The sequence below is a fragment of the Chiroxiphia lanceolata genome, chromosome Z, assembly GCF_009829145.1.
Source record: "Chiroxiphia lanceolata isolate bChiLan1 chromosome Z, bChiLan1.pri, whole genome shotgun sequence".
Classification (NCBI taxonomy): domain Eukaryota; kingdom Metazoa; phylum Chordata; class Aves; order Passeriformes; family Pipridae; genus Chiroxiphia; species Chiroxiphia lanceolata.
Genome location: NC_045671.1, coordinates 20,842,241 through 20,862,974, shown reverse-complemented (window position 1 = coordinate 20,862,974; position 20,734 = coordinate 20,842,241). Strand labels below are relative to the sequence as shown.

The window sequence follows — 20,734 nt, the reverse complement described above, 5'->3', positions numbered from 1 at the left end:
ATTTGACAACTTTATTGTGACTTGACTGAGCAAGAGACAGAAATAGCATTTGAATTTTAATACTTGGGTAATTGGAAGTTGCTCCGGATTTTTTGTTTGTCTGGTTTTGTTGGGTTTTTTATCATTATATGCCATATCGTTTAGAGTGTTTGTAAGTCACACCTGTAAGTCATACTGTTTATACCTCTGGTTATTATGCTGAGTTATTGGTCATCACACTAGTTTAGCAGATACATATCTGTATAATTATGATATTTTATATTTTTTTATATTCAGTCAGAGTATAACTTGTTCTTGCAACCAGTCAGGTAATTAAAATGTTTCTAAATATTGATGTAGAAAAAAGGTCACGAAATGTACATCACACATTTTAGTAAATCTTATGAGACCTCTCTGAACTTGCAGATAATTACAGGCATCCCCCACAGTCAAACTGTGTGTGCAGCAGGGCAGTCAGAGTTCTCGGAATGTGTGGCACTGTTTTTTTCACTGCTGTTCCCCCTCCCCAGGTGCACGGCCTCTACCGCACGACTGGTGCCAGCTTTGAGAAGGCGCAGCAGGAGTTTGCAACAGGAGTGATGTCCAACAAAACTGTACAAACTGCTGCGGCCAATGCCGCATCAACAGCAGCCACCAGCGCAGCCCAAAACGCGTTCAAGGGTAACCGAATGTAGGGAAACAAAGTCACCACGGTTCGCTTCGATTGTACTTTGTTTTCCAGTCGCTTACGTGTTCCCTAAAAGTCTAGATCGAAATTCACACAGCATGTTTCTCTCTTCTGCAGCTGTGCATGGGTAAAATGGGAAATGATTGGTTAATTTTATTATAAATTTATTTATTTTAAGAGGAAAACCATTTTTTTCCCTTCTTTTTAAGATGTTGCGTTCTAGAATAAAAAAGCTTTCCATATGTCATGGAGGATAAATAATTTCAGCAATTGGCCTGAGAATGAACTGTGGTATATAATGATCAAATAATTGTATTAACAAGTTTTTTAGTGGTTCACTCCAGTATTTTTTTAACTTCAGGAAAGCACTTTGGATCAGTTATTTTTCTGCATAAGAACTGATTTCCCAATTCCTACTATAAGAAGTGGGGTAGACTAAGAGATATAGAAAGTTAGGTTTGGCTACTGCTTTTGCAACTTCAGCAGTTGCTGGAGGTGAAATACAAGTAAGGTAGAGACTATAACTTTTTTTTTTAAGGTAAGTCTTTTGATATAAACCTGTAAGTTTGCATGAATACTGTTATCTGAATTTGTTTAACTAGTTGTTTGGTCCAGAATTTACCTGCACCACTTTATAGGATTTGTTTGTATCTATTTCCACATAGTATTCTCTACCTGTGAGGAATTACTATGGTGCATAAGCATTCTCTGTAATAGAATGTGTAATGCAGTGTACAGTTTAAGGAAGTTAACTGGTGGTTTCAGTTGCAGAGCTAAATGATTATGTATTTACTATTTTTAATTTCAGTGTTCATGTGTTGGGGTAATAATTTTGCTGGAAAAGAAGCCAATATTGACTTTTAGAACACTAGTTTCTTGTCTGCCTTCCCTCTTCTATGTGCAGTGGGGTTTTTGTTCTATTTGGGATTTTTGGGGGGTTTGTTGTTTTTTGTTTGTTTGTTTGTTTTTTGTTTTTTCAAGTATAGATTTGTGTTTAACAGTGGTACTAAATCTCTAGCCTGGTCAGTCACTCTGTTTACTGCTTGTCCAAACCCCTAAATATACAGTATTTAATTTTCTAATAGGAATATTGTCTAAAACGAAGCCCTTTAAGCAATGGCATTTAACAGACACTTGAATTAATTTTAATGTTAACTCAGCCATGTCTGTAGTGTGGTTTAAGCTGTGGGGAAAAAAGCTTTTAAACTATTTTGAATTGGCAAAGTGAGAAATGTTCATCTCTAATAAAGTTAAATTTTTACTCATTGAACTGGAGGCCTGAGAGGTTAAATTGGTGCTGTGAAACTGAACAATCCATAATAATTTCACAGAATATTCTGAGTTGGAAGGGACCCAAAAGGATCATCAAGTCCAACTCTTAAGTGAGTAGTCCATATGGGACTGAATGGCCCATAATGGGGATCAAACCCACAGCCTTGGTGTTATTAGCACCATGCTCTGACCAACTGAGCTACTCTCAGGGTGGTACATACCATCGTAATATTCTAGAATATCATATAATCGGATCTTAGTATAGTGACATGTTTCTCTCCCTTGAAGATTGTTTATATTCTTGGATTGCTTCATGAGTCTTACATACAATACTTGGGCAGTTTTTCAAACCATTTTAGAAAATGAAAACAGGAAAGACAACATCCCACAACCTGTGTAAGTACATACCATGGCTGAAATTAATTCAGCTCTTACGGTGAATCACCTTTAGTAAGACAGCGTAAAATTCTAAGCCTCCTCCATGTGTTGAATGTGAACAGAATTTCATGGATTCTTTTTTACTACACTCTATTCACAATAACAGAAGATCATTTAAAAAAATACACCCCTAGCTTAATCCCTGGATCAGTAGTATACTGTTACCATGAAGTCCTCTATTAGTCTCCTTTCTTTTACTAATTTCTTTAAATCCAACTTGAATTTGGATAAATGTCATAGCTTCACTTATGCTGAAGTTCATATTAATGAATCCACTTGCTTTAAATACTCTATGTAACAAGGCCACTAAAATTTCATACTAGTGGACATGCTAGCAGTGAACTTAAATTTGTGTGGAGTGTTTTAAAAGCTTTACAGATAAAAGTCACTGTTCTCTGCTGAGATTGGGCACCATCCTTCTAGCAGCTGTATATCAAGATTGTTCTTTTCATAATATTTTAAACTTAACTTGAGAGTCGTATGTAGGAACTCTGCTATGGATTACTGTTAAATCTAAATTTAGGCAATTCTTGGATAGGAATCCCAGGGACATCATCCTTACTATTTAACTGAAGTTGAAGATGGCATAATAGCATACATTAACAAAATATGTTATGGGGGGAAAAAATACACATTAGGAATAATACCTGAATTTGACAGGTAGATTTTTTTCTTAAATGTTTAAAGGTTCCTTGAGGAAACATATGTAATGTTCTGTGTCTAAGAATTGTTGATTTGTAATGTTGTGAGTTGGATGTATGGATTTAAGCCTTCTGAGTGAAATTCAAGGTTCTGTTACACATGAATTGTTTAGACCACAAATCTCTGACACTTTGCAGCCCAAAAAGGAGGGAGAAGTTTGTTTAGCTTTGACAACAGAAGGCTGAGATTGGCTAAAATATTTTGTACCTAACAAATACTAGATTTTACAATCTCTTATTAATCAAATATGGCGCCCACTTGAGTTGTCATTTTGTAGTATTGTGACAAACTGAGTAAAAAGTATGAAGTTTAAACACTGGAATGTCAGTAGTCATTGATCTGTAATTTAGCAGTTGTTTTTATTTATCTGAAGATGTTTGTATATTTTGTAAATTACTAACAATGCTCTGCCATCCTGGTGAATGTATATGGTTCTGCACTTCTGTCCCTTTGTTGCATGTCTGAGTAGTTCAGAAGTTTTGTATATTTATTGTATTAACACAGTGTCATAGAATAAAAAAAGACTTTTTTCCTGGGTGTTTGCTCTGTATAGTTTCAACCAATATGGGGATATTTCTTCTAACTGTCAGGATTATGTGCAGGGAGGATGATGTGTGTAAGTCTGACTTGCTTTTTATAATTCTGTATATAGATGCTGTAATTCTACTGTGAAATGGGGAAGCAAAAAGTCCACTATCAATAAATCTGGTTATTGAGAATTAGTCTACTCAACTGTTAAAAAGAAAATTTTTAGAATACTTGCAGTTCACTTTCTTGTGCTGTAAACTCACGAGAGGTAAAATCTAAACATGTTCTGTCATGTCTGAATGAAATCCTAGAGGTATTAAGTGACTCTTAATATTGAAAGTAAAATGAAGTTGCTGAAAACAGCATTGCTTTGGTAGTGTTTATTTTCTAATTTGTGTCAATGATCAACATTTCTGTGTCACTGCTGTGTCTTGTTTTTTTGTTTTGGTGGGGTTTTTTTTGTTTGTTTGGTTTTTTTTCTTTTTTTTTTTTGGGCACTATCACAATCTGTTGATTTTTTTTTTTTTTCATATAATGTCAATTGTAGCACCTGCTCTCAGGTATACTGGGTTTTCTTTGAAGGGCAAAACAACTTCATCTAGACCACTGTGATGTAGTTAAGTTTGCAAATGCACAGTACAAAGAACAGTGTTCTGAGGGAAAGTCAGGATTAATTTGGGAGATGGCAGACGTGAGTTTTTGAAGACACTTGCACATGCATACAAATCAGTATTGAAATACTCTGTCAACTTGATCTGTTTCTTTGTAATTTACAGATCCAGGGTGGCATTGGCAGCAGACTAAATGAACAGGTTTTGTAAATGTCAGTATGGTTGTGCTGTATAATCCAGTCATGTTTTATGGTTAGAATTATTACACAATTTTAGTGTTGTTGGGGGGAAATAATTCTTCTGGTTTGTTAAGGCTAGTTTTCCTCAAGAAGTTGTGAGCATGGAGTTGGGAAGGCACACACACCCCAAGAGAAAAGCATGGGGGAAGAGAACTGTGATTAAAAATATTCAGTGATACTTCTGGAAATATATTTCTGCCAAGGAAAAGGGACACACCTAGAGCATTCTGATTATGAATCAGTAGTAAGGCACAGTAGGTTTGATAATTAAGACAATTAGGTTTGATTCACATTAAAACGTGTGAGAATTAGTTTGTACTTCTTTTCTACAAATTAATTTTATGCCTGCAAGTAGTTTTTAATCTCATCAGTAGAAAAATCAGGAATATTTACAAAGGAAGTAGGTGCAGATTTCTTAGCTCAGTAGTAGAATGTGAGTTCTGTTTTATGCAAGGATTAAACTGGATACTGAATCACACACTACTGATGGGGAGAAAAAAGGCATTGCATGAAACACTTGTGGCTCATGCTGCCGTACATTTTGTTCTGAAAAAAAAAAATTGTTCAGCTGTTTAATTGAAGCATATGCAGCTCATCTGAAATGTGTTTTTTGTTGGATGAAAGTGATTACATCAAACAGTGGTGCTTTTAATTCATTCTGTTGTGTCTTAATACACTCAGTGCTGCCATATGACTGAGTAAATTTATTTATATACATATATATATATGTATATAAAAATGTCTGTCTTGCTTCAGTGAGTGTTCCTGCATGTTGCTGTTACATCACTCAGAGGTGAAGGAAAACAAATTCAGAGGAGTTTCTGTTTAGAGTGCTGAAAATACCAGGTTTTACTTCTTTATACCATGATTCAGGAAGGGAGTCTTCCAGCTGGAAAGATGGGAAATGTCAGGGACTGATTTTTGATAAAGTTTGGGGCTGTATTTGTAATTGGAAGTATGCTTGGAAAGGGCTAGTGCAGGGGCCTGGAAAACAAGCCTCATTTGAAGTCCAGTTACTTGTGGCCATGCTCTCAGTGTTTCTGCTCTCAACCCTGTACAGCTGGAGCTGAGCAGGATACGGTGACCGGAGGCCAGGCCACTGTACAGAACAGCTGCCTCTGACCACTGGTGCTTCTGTGGCATCAGCTGCTCTGCCACTCTTCCAGCTGACAGTGCTGCAAGGAGATTTTATCATGTTTATAGGCTAATTAAATAGTTGTGTATGCCTGAGCCGTAGTCATTGCGTACATGCCAAAGCACAGTTGCTGTTTTGCAGTGCAGAACTGTTGTCTTTGTTGTGCATGTATTTTTGAAGTTTTAGAAGAAAAAGTGGATATCCTGGATGGGGCATTGCAGTGACACTTTTTGTCCAACGTAAGAGAACAATTGGAAGTGGTCAGAGTACAGAATCAGTTAGGTTGGAAAAGACCTCTGAGATCATCAAGTCACACCTATGACCTAGGTCATTAAATTGGGAATTCTTTTTTCTTTACCTTGGTCAGACCAAATTACTGATCCCACTGCATCTGAGTGATACCTAAAGCTGGTTAGGGACTATGCTTTCAGAATCCCACCAATATGAAAATACTCCAAATAAAAGGCATCTATTTGAAAACAAGCTTTCAGTGAATCACAGAACAAGACAACTTCTTTATATTCCTGTTCCTCTGATATGGGTAATACACATCCACTTTGTCATTGCATCACCTTTCTCAACCTAGCTGGAGCTTGGGGAAGAATACAGAAATCTGTAACAATACACACAAGTAGAGACTTAAACTCTGTGCTCCCTATTGCCAACTTGATGAACTTCACTGAAATATGAAGGTAATATTTTTAGCCATTCAAATCAGTACTTCATAATTTCTTCAAGCAGTATTTTTTTTATTTATAGAATAACTGCTGTATCTATATCTGCTTTGAAATTCATAAAGGTGACTAAGGTAAGTGGTGTATTGAGTGGCACCTATTCCCTAACTACTTCTGCATTGTAGGTTTCTAAATGTTCCAAGTTTTAACCTAGCGCTATTTCTTGGAACTTTGGAAACTGTTATAAGTGTAATTAAACTACATGCCATTAATTATATATAAATTTAATACAAGTGGACCCTAGCAACTATGAGAAATAAGTAACCATCCTGACTTTTCTTTAAACTGCTGAAAACCTTACTCCTGGTTCTGCTGTAGGTTGGCTTTGTAGCTTTTCCCTAGTGTTTGCCAAGTCACTGTTGAAAGGTAAGACGCACAGTGGCAAACACCATTTTAAAACTCCATGTGTGATCAAGCAATATTTGTTTCACAACCTTTGTTACCCCTTTTCATGAGAAAGGAACTGCAGTGCTTTTGTTGCAAAATGAAACACACTTCTCAGACCTATATTCAATTAGAAAGTCTCGCTAATGCAACTGTATTGTATAACACAGTTACAATTTCACATCGCATACTTTTGATTAGTAAGCAGTAAGAGTTGTTAAAGTCAGATGGGAATCTGAACTATATCATTGGGCTGGGATCTTAAATGCTCTTTAAAGCTACAATTAAAGCTACCTGGCTGTGGCTCAGCTTGTACAATATGTTTGAATTAAGGTAGTCAGACTCCTGTTAAAAGTTTGAAAACTCACATTTTAATTGAAATTTAGATTAAAAATAAGGCATTAGTTACATCATTCATGCTAACAAATTTACATAGTGGTGACTCAAGAACAACAAAATAGTACCACAAATAAACCATGGCTCAAAAACTACTCTAGCTGGATTGGTGCAGCCACACTTCCTATACAGAGGAGCTGTGGTGTCTGTGTTGCTGCCGTGCTCTGCTTTTGTTGGACTCTGTCCTTTCCTTGAGGTAGGCACCAGTGCCCATGGCTTTCAAGGAAGGCCTGAATTCCTTTCCATTTACCACTAGGACATAGGAAACTCTGATGGGGGGTAACAAAGCAAAATGGAAATGATTTAGCTGAAAAAAAAAAATCTCAGAATCCAGAGAACTTTATTAAGTAAAATAGATACAAAGGTGATATAGACAACCTAGAAACAATAGCTCAGTAGCAATGTTTTTTTGCAGTGCTGCATTACAGATAAAGCACATCAAGAAACCTTGCTGAGCCTTTTCAGTTTGTAGAGTGTGGCCAGAGGTGGACACAACTTCACATTGGAAGTGTTTGTATTACATAGATCTGAGTAATTCAAATCAATCTAGAAGATATTTTTGTTAACTCTTCAAGCCACTTTTACTACTGTTGTATTAATCTTCAGCATCAGTGATTCTATTGCATTACTCTATATCCACACCACCAAATTCCAGCCACTTCTTCCCTGGGAAGTCCCTTTTCAAATCACTTGTTTAAAAGCAAAAACTAAAGTTAAAAAACAAAAAAGCCCACCACAAAATCTATTCCTGGTATTGCACATCTCACACAAGTTTGTGTATATATATATATATGTATATGTGTGTGTGTGTATGTGTGTATCTACACACATATATATATACACACATATATATATTTAAATATGCTACAGTTAAAGAGGTCTATGGCACTTTATTGAATACAAGTTTAAGAAGTTGATGAAACCACAGATGTTTGAAGAATTCTTCAATACCACAAAAACAAAGTTAAACTGAATTAACTGGCACACAGGTTTGAAAGAATCCACAGCAAATTTTTCTAGATCTATGCAGTGCATGTACATTAAGAAGCAGTTACACTCTGCAGCCCACTCATGAAATCAGTTAAATTAGCTTTAAGCTGATTTTTCTTTCTTTTTTTTTTTCTTCCAAAGCTGCTGCTGAGGTGAACTTCAGGAGCAATTTAAACAGCTGTGAAATTTACTGAGTGCATTCTCCTGCACACGAAAACCTCATCCAGGAAAAAAAATCCGCAGTATATACCATCTTATCACTTGCTAGAAAAACAGAACCCTGAGAAAAGAAATTCTGATTATATTTATTCTGTATTTCTTCCCAGCCTGTCTTCTATCTGTGCAATGTGATGAACGTGGGTATTCTTGCAAGTTAGTTGATTATGCTGTTGCAGAGCAAGCTGATAATATACCAGCAACAAGCAGAAAAGCTGGTTCTTCTTGGTTACAAATGCAAACAAAAGCAAAATATGCCACTGAAAATATCTCCTTCGTACTTAAAAAAAACCCAAAAATGCACTATTGAAATTTTTTTAAGCATTGTGTAGATCACAGCAGAGGTCAGCTAGTAATGTAAGTGAAGATTGCTCATTGTTTGCGTCTCAGCCAGAGCGGTGTATGCCCTCTATACCTTTGGAAGAACTGACTTAATTCTGACTAATCAAGTGCTCAAGCCAAAGCAGCATTTCTCACCCTAATATAGTGTCAAGATTTGTTGGCAGTGGTGACCTGGACATTGGATTGCCACCCACCCAGGAAATCTAAAACAGTAAATCTACTTATTCATTAATTTTTAACTGAGCTATATGCTACTTGTACAACCGCTAGCCCCCCATTTCCCAACAGCAGAGCTTAGCTGGCAGCCAGGCTCCAGCACACGCTCCAGTGGGGGCTCAGGAGGGACGCCTGGAGGACGCCTCACTGGACCCCGGGGACAAGCCCAGTGCATGCCATTCAGGTGTGGGGGGGGGAGTGTTTATGAGGCAAAACCAAGGAGACAAACACAGCTGTGGACAGAGTGTGCAGGCTGTGATTTTCATCCTCGGGCACTGCTTTGTGCTGGTAATTTTGCTTTGTTAAAATCGTGCTTTGTGCAGGCAGTTGGCAGAAATGGTCCCAGATCATAACTTTTGAGGGAGGGTGTGTTAAAAATAAATATTTAAAAGAGAAGCGAATTACCCGTTTTTAACTAGAAGATGGTGGATGTGGGTTGCAGGAGCAGGTGAATGCAGGAAGAGGCTAGATTAAAACAGTCCCTTTCTGCAGATAGGCAAAAGTTGACCTTATTCATTGCACTGTGTCTCAGAAGTCACCTCTGTATCCGTCCAGCACATGGTCTGAAGGAGCACTAGGCACAGACAGGCACATGTCCGTAGGGCATGGCAGGCGCTGGAAGAGGGCCCCAACTCTGCGGCTGTTCGCCCCGTCCTTGAGGCTGGCCCTGGGCATGTGGTCAGGGCTGCTGAGCAGCTCTGGTATTGCAAAGGACTTGAGCAGTGTCTTGAAATTGGCTATCTACCTGTACAGTAGCAATGATTTTTTAATACCTATAAATAACTAATGGCACGCTTTAAGGGGCTGACCACACATCAACAAGAATCTCTGCTCCGTATTACACAGTGAAGCAACACTGTCATTTGGATGATGTTAAACTACCTAGAAGTAAGAAGAGGAATCTAAAATTCACCTAGTATTTCATTAGAACTATTTCTCAGATGAATTATCCCCAATGCTCCTATGGCACAGCTACATTTTTTTTTTTTTAAATACCTTTCAAACTTGTTTTCCCAAGTAGTTCTAGTAAGTGAGGCAACATCACAAGTAACACAACCAACTGCCTTTGAGAAAGGAATGTCAGTTGTGCAAGGTCTGTTTAATTTCTGCTGGTTTAACTGGAAAAAGGTCCATACCACACACAGTTAAAAAAAAAAAAGACAAAATCTTCCCAGCCATGTAGAATTTGGCCAGACTTCCTGAAAAATTTTGATTTCCCAAAGATTAATGTGCCTCTGGGTCATGAGACAGACTGATCTGTAGACTGTGAATGAGGTTTCATTGATGACAGAAAAAGAAATACTGCTGAAGTAAAACATGAGATCCACAGCTGTAGGAGAGGCTGTAGCCCAGGTCAGGCTGGTGTCATGGGGAGTTGTCATCTGCTTGGGAGTTCAGAAGTTTTAATAAAGGCTGTAGGAATACTTCAGTTTTATCTGAATCAGGTGAGAGGTGAGAGCCAGTGCAACAACAACTTTTCTGTCTAGTCAGTGGAAACAAAATAATTTACCTGCTAAGTAACAAGTGGCACACACCTTGCACTCTTAAGTTTCAAGACAGAGAAACCTGGCAGGGACTTAACTTTCTAAATGCTTAAGGATTGGTGTGAACTGCATCAAGTCAGCTTTGCTCTCTCCAGCATAGACTTCCTATCCAAGAAGGCACTGTACTCTCAGGAAGTTCAGTATCAAAAAGCACCTCAATGAAAAGTATGGTACCAAATCAGGTGGTGGTGAAGAAATATTCACCAGTGAGGGGAGCCCTTGGAAACAAAACCTCAGTAAAATAGGCTTCTTTTTTTGCATAAGAAAAGAAAAAAATGTGCTATCTTTTATTATTTTAAACCCAAATTCTTCAAAGTGACCAGGGTGGGTTAGGCAATCCAATTGATCAGAATTTGTCAGTTATAACAACATTCCTGCTATATACAGGTGTTTACTCACATCCCCAGTCAGATCAATATATTCCACTGTGTCCTGATCACAGAATGAAACTAAAAATATCCCCAAGTATTTACATTCTGCTTTCTTGGGATCCTTTCTCTGATCCCCATTGCCCAGCAAGGAAGAAAGCCCCCTTTCAGTAGTTCGGGGCTGGAATGCATGGGGCTCAATCACACAAATGGTAAAAACAGGTAAGTGGATCTGCTTGTCCAGTCAATGGAAAGCAGATAAAGATCCAGATGCTGGTATTTTTCCCCACTGTAGTTAAAGGAGGCAGATAAGGTTTTTTCCTTCTTCTATTTCTTCTTGCACTTTGTCACTGGACGTGGCTATTTCAGCTTGCGCCGAGAAGACTGCACAGATGAACGTCAGAACAGTGCCACCGATGGCTGTGTAGAAAGCCCAGCCCAAGGAGCAGTCTCCTAGTTTGTAAGCAGAAGCATAAGGTCCACAATAGCTTATTGCCTTCTGGCATCCCCAACCTGCAGGGTAAAGTATCAAGCCTAAGATAAGGAAGAGCCCTATAAATAAAAACAGAAAGAAGTTTAACAAACAGTCAGTATAACACCAAATGCAGCACATGTAGTAATGGTCACTACCCACTCCTAAGTACCAGGATTAGGAGAAAACTGCTCCTCCTTTACTGATTGTTCCCTGCCATATGCCGTGCAGCCTTTTAAATGAATTTGGAGTTACCCTGTGGTTTATCTTGTGAAAGGCTTATTTTATATGATAATGGCCTAGTACCACTAACTAGTTCCTAGTTCACTTTTCTAGTGATGCAGGAGCAAAAGCCTCAACTCCCCATCTTACTGAACTGCCTGAACACCCTGCTGCACCTCAGTTTGGAACTGAGAAGTTCAGACGAGATGTTTTACTCATCTGATTGTCTCTCCTGTTCACAGTTTTCTCTGTGAGGACCAGTCTCTAAGCAGTGAAGGACTTAATTAAAGAAATTACAAGTCACCTTAGTGTCCCTGCACACATAATGTGTGACAGGAGATTTAATCAAAATGCCTAATATGCTAGTGGCTAAAGTGCTCTCTTAGGGGCCTGCTAAAAAAAAATCACAGTGAATTAAACACACATCTCCCTTGTACAAGGTATGTAGGAAGGAGCTAAACATCAGGACAACTCACAGCTATCAAAATTTGGTTTCTGTTTTCCTTGAAATTTTACTTACAAGAACAGGAAGAATTCAAAGAACCAGTTTTTGCTTAAACACAACCAGTTTATCCAGAAAATTAATACAGCCTTTCAGATCCCAAAAATATTTCTGATTAACTTGTCCCACACTGTAAAACCCTTTATTCAAACTGGCATCTTGACAAAAATAGCTGCTAAAAGTGCTGCCACCTTCTAGAAGTGGGCAGAAAGTTATGTGATATACTAAGAGATTACCAAGAACAGCTCTGAAGACTTGTGCACACCTTCTTCCATTCGGTTAGGTTTTCTGCAGTACATTATGTTTCCTTAATTTTTTGTTCAAAGAAATTCAGCCAGATGCAAGAAATCTTCCTTACAGAGAACAAAAAGGTGGGTCCTAGCTAGTAAGCAGTTAATTTATGCAAACCACAAAAAACATCATCCAACTGCCTAAAATCAATGTCTATGAATGCCAGACATTTCACAAAAGAAATTCCTTCCTCCAGCATTTTTCTAATGATGACACAACACCATGGACATGAATGACCTAAATTCTTTGGGGCAGCATAATCCATTAGTGAGTGATATCTATTCTCCGTGAAGGGATTTTATCACTGCCTACCTTTAAGAACTAATGACAACTTTTATGCAGTGTTTCCTGGCTGGTTGGCCAAGCTACATTAAATATAAAGTATTGCTTTATCTTGGACAGACCTGCATAAGCTGTGCGTTCCTCCTGCTGAGCCCTGCAGCCATTTCAGACTAAACACCAGCAGTTCCTTCTTCTCTGTTTGTTACTATTTCCTGTTCTGTGCAATCAGCATGACCACACTATGTATCTTTCTGACTGTACACTGGTTTGGGCCAGTTGCCATTTTCTCTAAAGATCACAAGCCCTTTGGTGAAGCTGGATCTGAAACGCCAATGCAGCTGCTGCCAACAAGGAAGTTTTTCAAGTTTACCTCTCCATCATTCACAAACCTAGAGCCCATGTTTAACAGCAAACCTGCCTTAGGGCTGAGTCAGAAACAGGACCAAGAAGATACATCCATTTCTTTTTACCAAAACTAGAGTACTGAGCAACTCCTGAAAGCTACTGATTCATGGTATGTATGCTTCAAGTGAAAAGCCATTACCCAAAACTCAGCCCCTCAGAAGGCTGCAGCAGCTCTGCCAAAATGTAGCCATCAGGACTTTACTGACTTGGAACGTTTTTTAAGAAAGCACAGAAAATTCCTGGAGAAATACTGACTACAGCCCATAATTTCACAGAATCACAGAATCATTCAGTTTGGAAAAGAGCTCTGAGATCATTGAGTCCAACCTTTGAACAAATACTGCCTACTAGACCATGGCACTACATGCCATGTCAAGTCCTTTCTTAAACACCCAGCATGATAATAATAATTTAAAAAAAAGTAATATTTTCACTACCAAACCTCCTTTCTACAAGTCCCATTTCAGGGCAGACAGAAAGCTTCTCATATGCCTCTTAGCACTATCACTAGTATTTATCATTTTTTATTTAATTAATAACTAGTTCCTCCTGCTTGCCAGGAAAAGTGAACAAAGATTATTCCATTAAGCCAATTCAACATACCCACAACAGGAATGCACTCTGATTTCATGGTAACAGCAAGTGGAGAGGCACAGGCTTCTCATAACATACTTATCTCAACGCTCAAATACTCAAAGCAATGGCTGAGCTGTGCAGGGTCCCTTCCTGACTCTCCCAACCTGCCCAGAAAGTAGTGCTCGATTAAAGAGAAGCTTTTTCTCTTGCTTCACAGTAACTACAGAAGAGACAGTCACAGGCTGCAGAGCTCATCTTAATGACTCCTGCAGTTTGAACAAAACAGACAGACGATGCTTTACCACCCACCAGCAGAGCAAACCATTGCTTACATTAGAAGCCAGTAAATCAAAGCATTTAACTGTTCAACTACCTGCAATCAGAAATGCCTGAAAAAGAACCACCTCTCTGTTCCTGGGAACATGGATGCAGAGGGATGAGAAGGAAAAAATTGCATGTGGAAAGAACAAAGTAAGATACAGCAGGGGCAGGAGAGATTGTGATGCTACTTGGAAAGTCTTGTTCTGCTTTTAAATAGGCGCAATGGTTAAATGCGATGGGAATAGCTCATCAGTCTCTGTGCTCTTCCACCCCTAAGGAGCACTGCACAACCATTTCATGCAACACAAAAAAGCCAGAGGGCTGCTTCTACAGATAACACTGTAGCCTTGATCTAGATCAAACACATGTACAAACAGCTGCTAAGCTGAGCAAAACCCACTTAGAGGCCAGTCACTGGTGACATGATCCACAAGGGGAAAAAACACTGTAAATTCTCAGCGCTGATTACTCATACCACTGTCCATGGGGCAGAGCCTGACCAGGCCCATTACACCTCATTGCTTCCTTGACAGAAGTTTAAGCCTAACTGCCTAAAACCTTGCCTTTCTGTAGCTGCTGTTTAGTCCCTGGGTCTCTCCTGCATGCAGCTCTCTTCCTTTGGTTATTTATTTGCATTACCACACAACCTGGGATCTGTGCTCGCAGTTTCTGCCTCCAGTACCTGACAATCTGCTTTTCAGACAAGACACACAGAGATGGAGCACAGGGCACAAGTGTGATAACCCTGAACAGGATACCAAATCAAATCCATAGCCTGCTGGTTACCAAGTGTTTTTCTTACAGCTTCTGTAACAAGAGAGTCTTAAGGAAAATATGGAAGGAAGAGAAAGAGGTTTTCAGTTGTTTGTGGACAGCACAAACGAGCAAGTGGTCTCTCAGTTTTGTTTTTTGAAGAGTCCCTTGAGAAAGATAGAGGTGGGCACTGGATGGACTGCACAGAGCCAAAAGCAAAGGTATCTTGGACATGAATGAAACACAGCAGAGAGCATGGCCTGGAGGCCAGGCTTACAAGGGGCTGGAAAGGGAGCCAAGCGTACATTTGTTCCAACAAGGCAGAAGAGCACAAGACCAGCTTCTAATACAATCTATAGATTTGTGTATAAAATATTATAATCATAGAATACTAGGTTGGAAGGGGACCCAAAAGATCATCTGGTCCAACCTTTCTTGGTTAAAAGCATGGTCTAGACAAAGATGGCCCAGCACCTTCTCCAGCTGAACCTTAAAAGTGTCCAACATTACAGAATACACCACTTCCCTGGGGAGATTAGTCCAATGGCTGATCATTCTCATTGTGAAAAATTTTCATCTGGTGTCCAATTAGAATCTTGCCAGCAGTAACTTGTACCCATCACTTCTCATCTTTTACATATGACTCCTTATAAAAAGGGAGTCTCCATCTTCTCTGTAGCCATTTGTTAAATACTGGAACATGGGGATAAGGTCTCCTGTAAGCCTTCCTTTCTCAAGGCTGAACAAACCCAGTTCTCTCAGCTGTTCATCACATGGCAGGCTTCCTAGGCCTCCGATCATCTTTTTTGGCCCTTCTCCAGATCATCTCCAGCCTGTCCACATCTTTTTTGTACAGCAGGCACCAAAACTGAACACAGTATTCCAGGTGACGCCTGAAAAGCCCTGATTAGAGTGGGATAATGATTTCTTCATCTCTGCTGGTGATGCCCTTCATGCCACCCAGCATCCTGTCACCTTGCTGTACCACAGCAGCACACAGTCCCTCACACTGAACGTTGTCCACCAGGACCCCCGGTGCCTTCCCCCAGAGCTGCTCCCTAAAAGGGTAGATCCCAGCCCAGGCTGCACTCTTGGATTATGCTTTTCCAGGGGGAAAAGCATACTTACACTTCTCCTTGTTGATCTTCATAAGGTTCTTGTTAGCCTACTCTTCCATCCTATCAAGGTCTTCCTGCAGGATGCTTCTCCCTTCCCAGGTACCCACTTCCCCACTCAGTTTGGTCTCATCAGAAAACTTTGTCTTTATCCTATCTTCCAGATCACTTACGAAGACATTAAATAGCATTGGGTCCCATACTGATCCCTGGGGGACACCAATTGTGATTTGTGGTAAAAGTTGCTCTCTGGATTGATTAACTATTATAATTCTCAAGTTACTTGAGTGTCATTCACTTTTTCTTGCACTTGATTCATTCAAATATTAATTCTGTATTTAGTCTGTATTGTTCAGCATTCTAAGCCATTTAATGATATAAATTAAGATTAAAGCAATTAAGTTTTTGTTAGCCATAGCAGTACAAAGCTCAGTTTTGTGTTGTATGATTTTATGTCAGCAGAATCTGATAAAGCAACAACTATCTCCTGTTGACAATTTGCCTGGAGACATATCTGGTGGGAGGACAGTAAATGTTAATGATAGACATTTCTTTTTCTAATAAATCAGATTTTGCTATTGTCCCTCTGTCTTTGAAGAGAAGCTTTGAACAGAAGCCAATGTTCAAGAGATGGAACAGAGAACACAAATTGAGTGCTGTGTCTGAAGAAAAGTTTTCTGCAAGGAATCCTTTCAGTTCTTCATGCTGCTGTAAATTATATTTAATTCACAGCTAATCTACCTGCGGAATTTTTGCTGTTTGTTCACCCTACTGAGAGAAACAAATTCACTTTGAAAACATTACAAGCTGTTTTCCACTGTGCTCCTCTACAGGCTCACAGAGCTCGAGCTTGCTCTGTTCTAGATTTAACCCCTTCTCTAAGCACAGCTGCACTCCTGAGAGTGCAGCTTCTAATGTACACATACTTTTGTTCCTAATTCTTAATTATCTCTATCCCACTTTTTGAAATCAGTATGATAATTTTTCATAATTACATTTTCTTTTTTGTTATTTGTTGCCAGTTCTCAGTTACCTTTCTTCTTGGGATTCCTTAAAACAGAGGTCTGAAAGAATGCCACAAAATGTTGTCAGATGCCTAGGAATGACAACACAAACTATTCAAATTACCTTTTTTTATCCAGAGACCTCATCTCTACCCCTTTGGTGTAAGTCTGTCAGCAGAGAACATTTTCCCATATTTCATTGAAGGCAATTTGGTCACATAACCTTTTATTATCAGGTCGTAATTACTCACTTTCAAAAAGAAGCCTTTATGAGATTTAGATTTTAATGTCATTATTAGTTTATTTCCTGATTACAACAGCCTATTAAACATCAGGCCTTCTATACTAAAACGATGTCTCCTCAAACACCAAAGCAAAACATTACAGCACACTGAATATCAATATCAATAGACTGCATCACTGTGCAACAATGTTTTTGAAGACAGTTCAGTAGTGCTTTTCCTTTTTTTTTGTATTCGTGCACCAAGAACTTTTCCCCTTTTAAGGGCCTGCACCTGCATCAAGCAATTGCTCCTGGTTTTTATACACTGCAGTAGCTGCCAAGTCAACACTGTGAAAAACCAACAGACCAGTCTATTGTTGTGGGCATTTGTACACCACATTATGTGTTGGGGTCAGATCTGAGTAAAAGCTTTTTCATTCCAACCCTGGAAGCAACCCTTGAGGCAGGAGTTAGGCAGATGCTTATTTACTAAGTGAAGGCATGCTATTTAATTTTGACAGTCTCCTGTGCAGCTGCTGTTCTGCCACATTAAACAACAGTATATACTAACAAAGCCAATTTCCATTGCAAAGCCTCAAACTATCTACTCATTTCCCAGCAAAATAGTAAAAAAAGCTTTTAAATAGTGCTGAAGAAACGGGAAATTAAGCAGCTGTGATCAATGAGGTGGCACTGCAACAGGCTCCCATGGAGCAGCACAACTGAGCAACAACATTGTAAGGGAGGAAGAGAAAAAGGGTAAAGGCAGGGAGGGACTAGCCTTGCAGTGCAGTGCAGGTGGGCCTCAACCCCAGTGGCAGTGATCCTGATTGTCTTCATCATCTGAGCAACCACAGAAGATTAAGACACAGCCCGGGGACACTGCATCGGCCAGGCACCCTGCCTTTATTACTCATATTTCCATATGTCAGTATGCTACCTGAACAATTTCAGGTGTTAAATATATCTACAAATGTACTGCTCTAGCTTAAGTCAAGGAGGCTTTCACATACACAAACTTTCCCTGACAAACTCTGCAGGGATACTACCAGGTCACTATTTGTGCATTTTTGATCGCTTTACCCGCTGACCAACAGGCAAAGTGATGGCCTCCAACTCAGCAGCTGCACAACAGACACCTTCAGCCCTGTAAAATGATTCAGTAATACCATTTTGATCAGATGAGAGCTCACGAGGTGGGCTCAGGCCATCTGACATGGTGGTCCCACCACTCCACATTGGCTATACGAAAAGCACCAGGGTATTGCTGAGATGCTGAATGGAGCATTGTGACAGTACCCACAGCACAGGGCACAAGACCTGCCTCTGCAGTTCTCTCTATCCCCCTGGATGGCTGCCAGATCCATCAAATGCAAGCAGCTGACCAGAGGTAAGTAAGTCTTTGCCCCAAAAGAGGGGAGACTCTGCACACTCTAGTGCCTTGGAGATGGCCTCTGGCCTGCTTGGAAATGCTACAGATCCAACAAAGGAAAAATTCGTAACCTTAAGAAGATTAATGCCTTAAAAGCCTACCTGGACACCACAATCGGTGCAGAGTCATACAAACAGAGATGATTTGGCCTAAGTTAGAAGCATGGGTGTTGAGGATGGGAAGGGCTGCCAGCAGGCAAGGTCCATACCTTCATACCTGGAGTCACTGCAGATGACCCTCCCATATACAGATTTCAGTGTATCTGGGATACCCTAAGCTAAGGCAGGAGAATCAATAGTTTAAAACTATAACTAGGTGATGGCTCAAAACCTGCACAGATTTTTTTCTCCCCTCTAAAATTGTCTTAGGATGATACAAGGGTGTTCAGTTACCAGAAGAAAAAGCAGTTCCCTAACCATGGCCTTCACCAAGATGAGAAAGAGGGTAAGATCCCTACTCTCATGTTTCTTTTCCCAAGTATTATGCAAATCAAAGATGCTCATACATAACCAAACTTATGCAAACATATGCAAACGACTGATGACATTACTGGTGTTTGGCTCTGGAAACAGTGATAGGAGTACAGTGCAGGGAACTACTGGTGGAACACTAAACTACTCTGTTTTACCGAGAAAGCCGAAAAAATAAGTCAGTTTATCAGCTTGATACAGGTTGCTTTAACAGAAAAACACAGGGGGGCTCCTGTGTGATGGATGTCAACCCAGCAGTTAAGTCAAAACAAAGCACCCTATAGGGGAATAGCCTAATGCTTTCAAGTTTTCAGCAATACAGAGGTAAACAAACACTGTCCACTCATAGGGCCATTGCTCAGGCAGAGCCACCTCTCACATTTTACCTTAAAAGCCAATAAACATTGAGTATTTTTAATCTATGTTGACCAAATAAAAGGCTCCCTCTAAGCTGCTAAATGAGAAATTCAGTTGTGGATGGTAAATTCAGGAGGTTCCTGAGTCAGGGAAGGAAATATTAGGCCAAGTCAATTACTCTGTCCATGAAAGAAACAGAGGAGAAGACCCAATACATTTCACACCATTCACCATAACCTTTTCCACTGCTGTTAAACCAGTGAGTGTCATGTCCTTCAAACCAACTACTGCTTATGCTGAATTAGCAGAAATGGAATGAAAAATTACCACAGCTCTGTAAGGGAGGACAAAGCAACAACCTGCCTCAACTCAAGCAGAGGTAAAAGGGATGCAAGTCATCCTTTCACAGCATTACATTTCCTCAATACCAATCTCGCAGTACAAACAAAACCTCAGGGATGCAGGGGTGGTACTGAGGAGCTGCAGAGGAACTAAGGCTCAGCCAGAAGAAAGAGGTTTCAAAGGGGGATGCAGGAAGGGGAGAATTTCATGTGGCTTCATGAGTTGTACAATAGCAGAGTGCAGGGTATCTGTACTGGGGAAGGAAGCAAAACTCAAAGCCAGATTTCCTCACTACCACACTAGGACCACCAAAGACAAGAGCCAAGCGAAAGTTAGCCCCCTGTCTTAAAAGAGCTCCTTTCATCTTTTGTCTTGTGTTTCAGTAAAAAACACAGCATTTGCTGAGTTTGAATATTTTCCTAGTGTTTGCATCCTATATACAAACAACAGCATCTGTCTTGGCTCTGAGGCCTGGAAGCAAAAATCTGACAGAAACGGCAGCCCTGCCACCCTCCCGCCATCCCCCTGGCCTCTCTCGGTCACCAGCACTTTCCCACATCACTAGGGCAGGGATGTAAAGAAATGCACAGCATCTCACCTATGCTGGTAGAGGTAAGGAACCTCAGTGTGCACATGTGCCACAGTAAAATGTTTCTCAGTGGGTAGTGTGCAAGTCCCACACTAAGGGCTGTTGGATGGAAGAGATTTATGCTTGCCAAGAGAATCAGTCGCCAAACTTGATCACAGAAAACATGAAATTTTTGTTTATTTTTCTATTAATTTTAATCTGCTGCGTGTCTACCGGCTCCCAAGTGCTCACCTTGATAGTGCAGGAAATGAGTTGACCAACAAATCTAAAAAAAATACTGAAATCTTAATTTTATTTCTTTGAAGTTACTAATGCTCTCCCTCAGGCTCAACAGCAATTTAGCACTTAAATTCAATTTTCCTTCCCTGGTGTATTCCAATGCAGCAGTCCCCTTTGCTTGAACTTTCAGCAGCCAAGTGTGTATTAGACGTCATGCTGGCATTTGGTCATATAGGTTACAGGAAACACTATACTGCAGACAGCAAAAGCAGTTCAGACTATCACGATTTCCATTAGAAATCCCTCTCCCCTCCCTTTTTTCTTTCTTCCCACCCCAAGAATTCCAAATTCTGGCATCAGAAAAGAAAAACTCTGAG

General features: G+C 39.8%; 2 protein-coding genes and 1 pseudogene across 5 annotated transcripts in view; 1 reads left to right on the top strand and 2 right to left on the bottom strand.

Annotated features, from left to right (window-relative positions):
* Positions 1–3,969, top strand: part of SCAMP1 (secretory carrier membrane protein 1) — a 41,872-nt gene extending 37,903 nt beyond the window's left edge. Inside the window, exon 9 of the mRNA XM_032676002.1 lies at positions 510–3,969. Within this exon, the coding sequence (XP_032531893.1) occupies positions 510–674 (165 nt within the window). The 3' untranslated portion in view covers positions 675–3,969. The remainder of the gene's footprint in view (positions 1–509) is intronic.
* A 3,089-nt stretch (positions 3,970–7,058) lies between these two features.
* On the bottom strand, positions 7,059–11,026 carry LOC116780517 (annotated as a pseudogene).
* LHFPL2 (LHFPL tetraspan subfamily member 2) overlaps positions 10,707–20,734 on the bottom strand; it is a 119,694-nt gene continuing 109,666 nt past the window's right edge. For 3 of the 4 annotated variants that reach the window (XM_032675174.1, XM_032675175.1, XM_032675176.1), the window contains one exon: positions 10,707–11,334. In XM_032675174.1, the coding sequence (XP_032531065.1) occupies positions 11,078–11,334 (257 nt within the window). In that variant the 3' untranslated portion in view covers positions 10,707–11,077. The remainder of the gene's footprint in view (positions 11,335–20,734) is intronic. The other variant, XM_032675177.1, reaches the window with a different exon arrangement.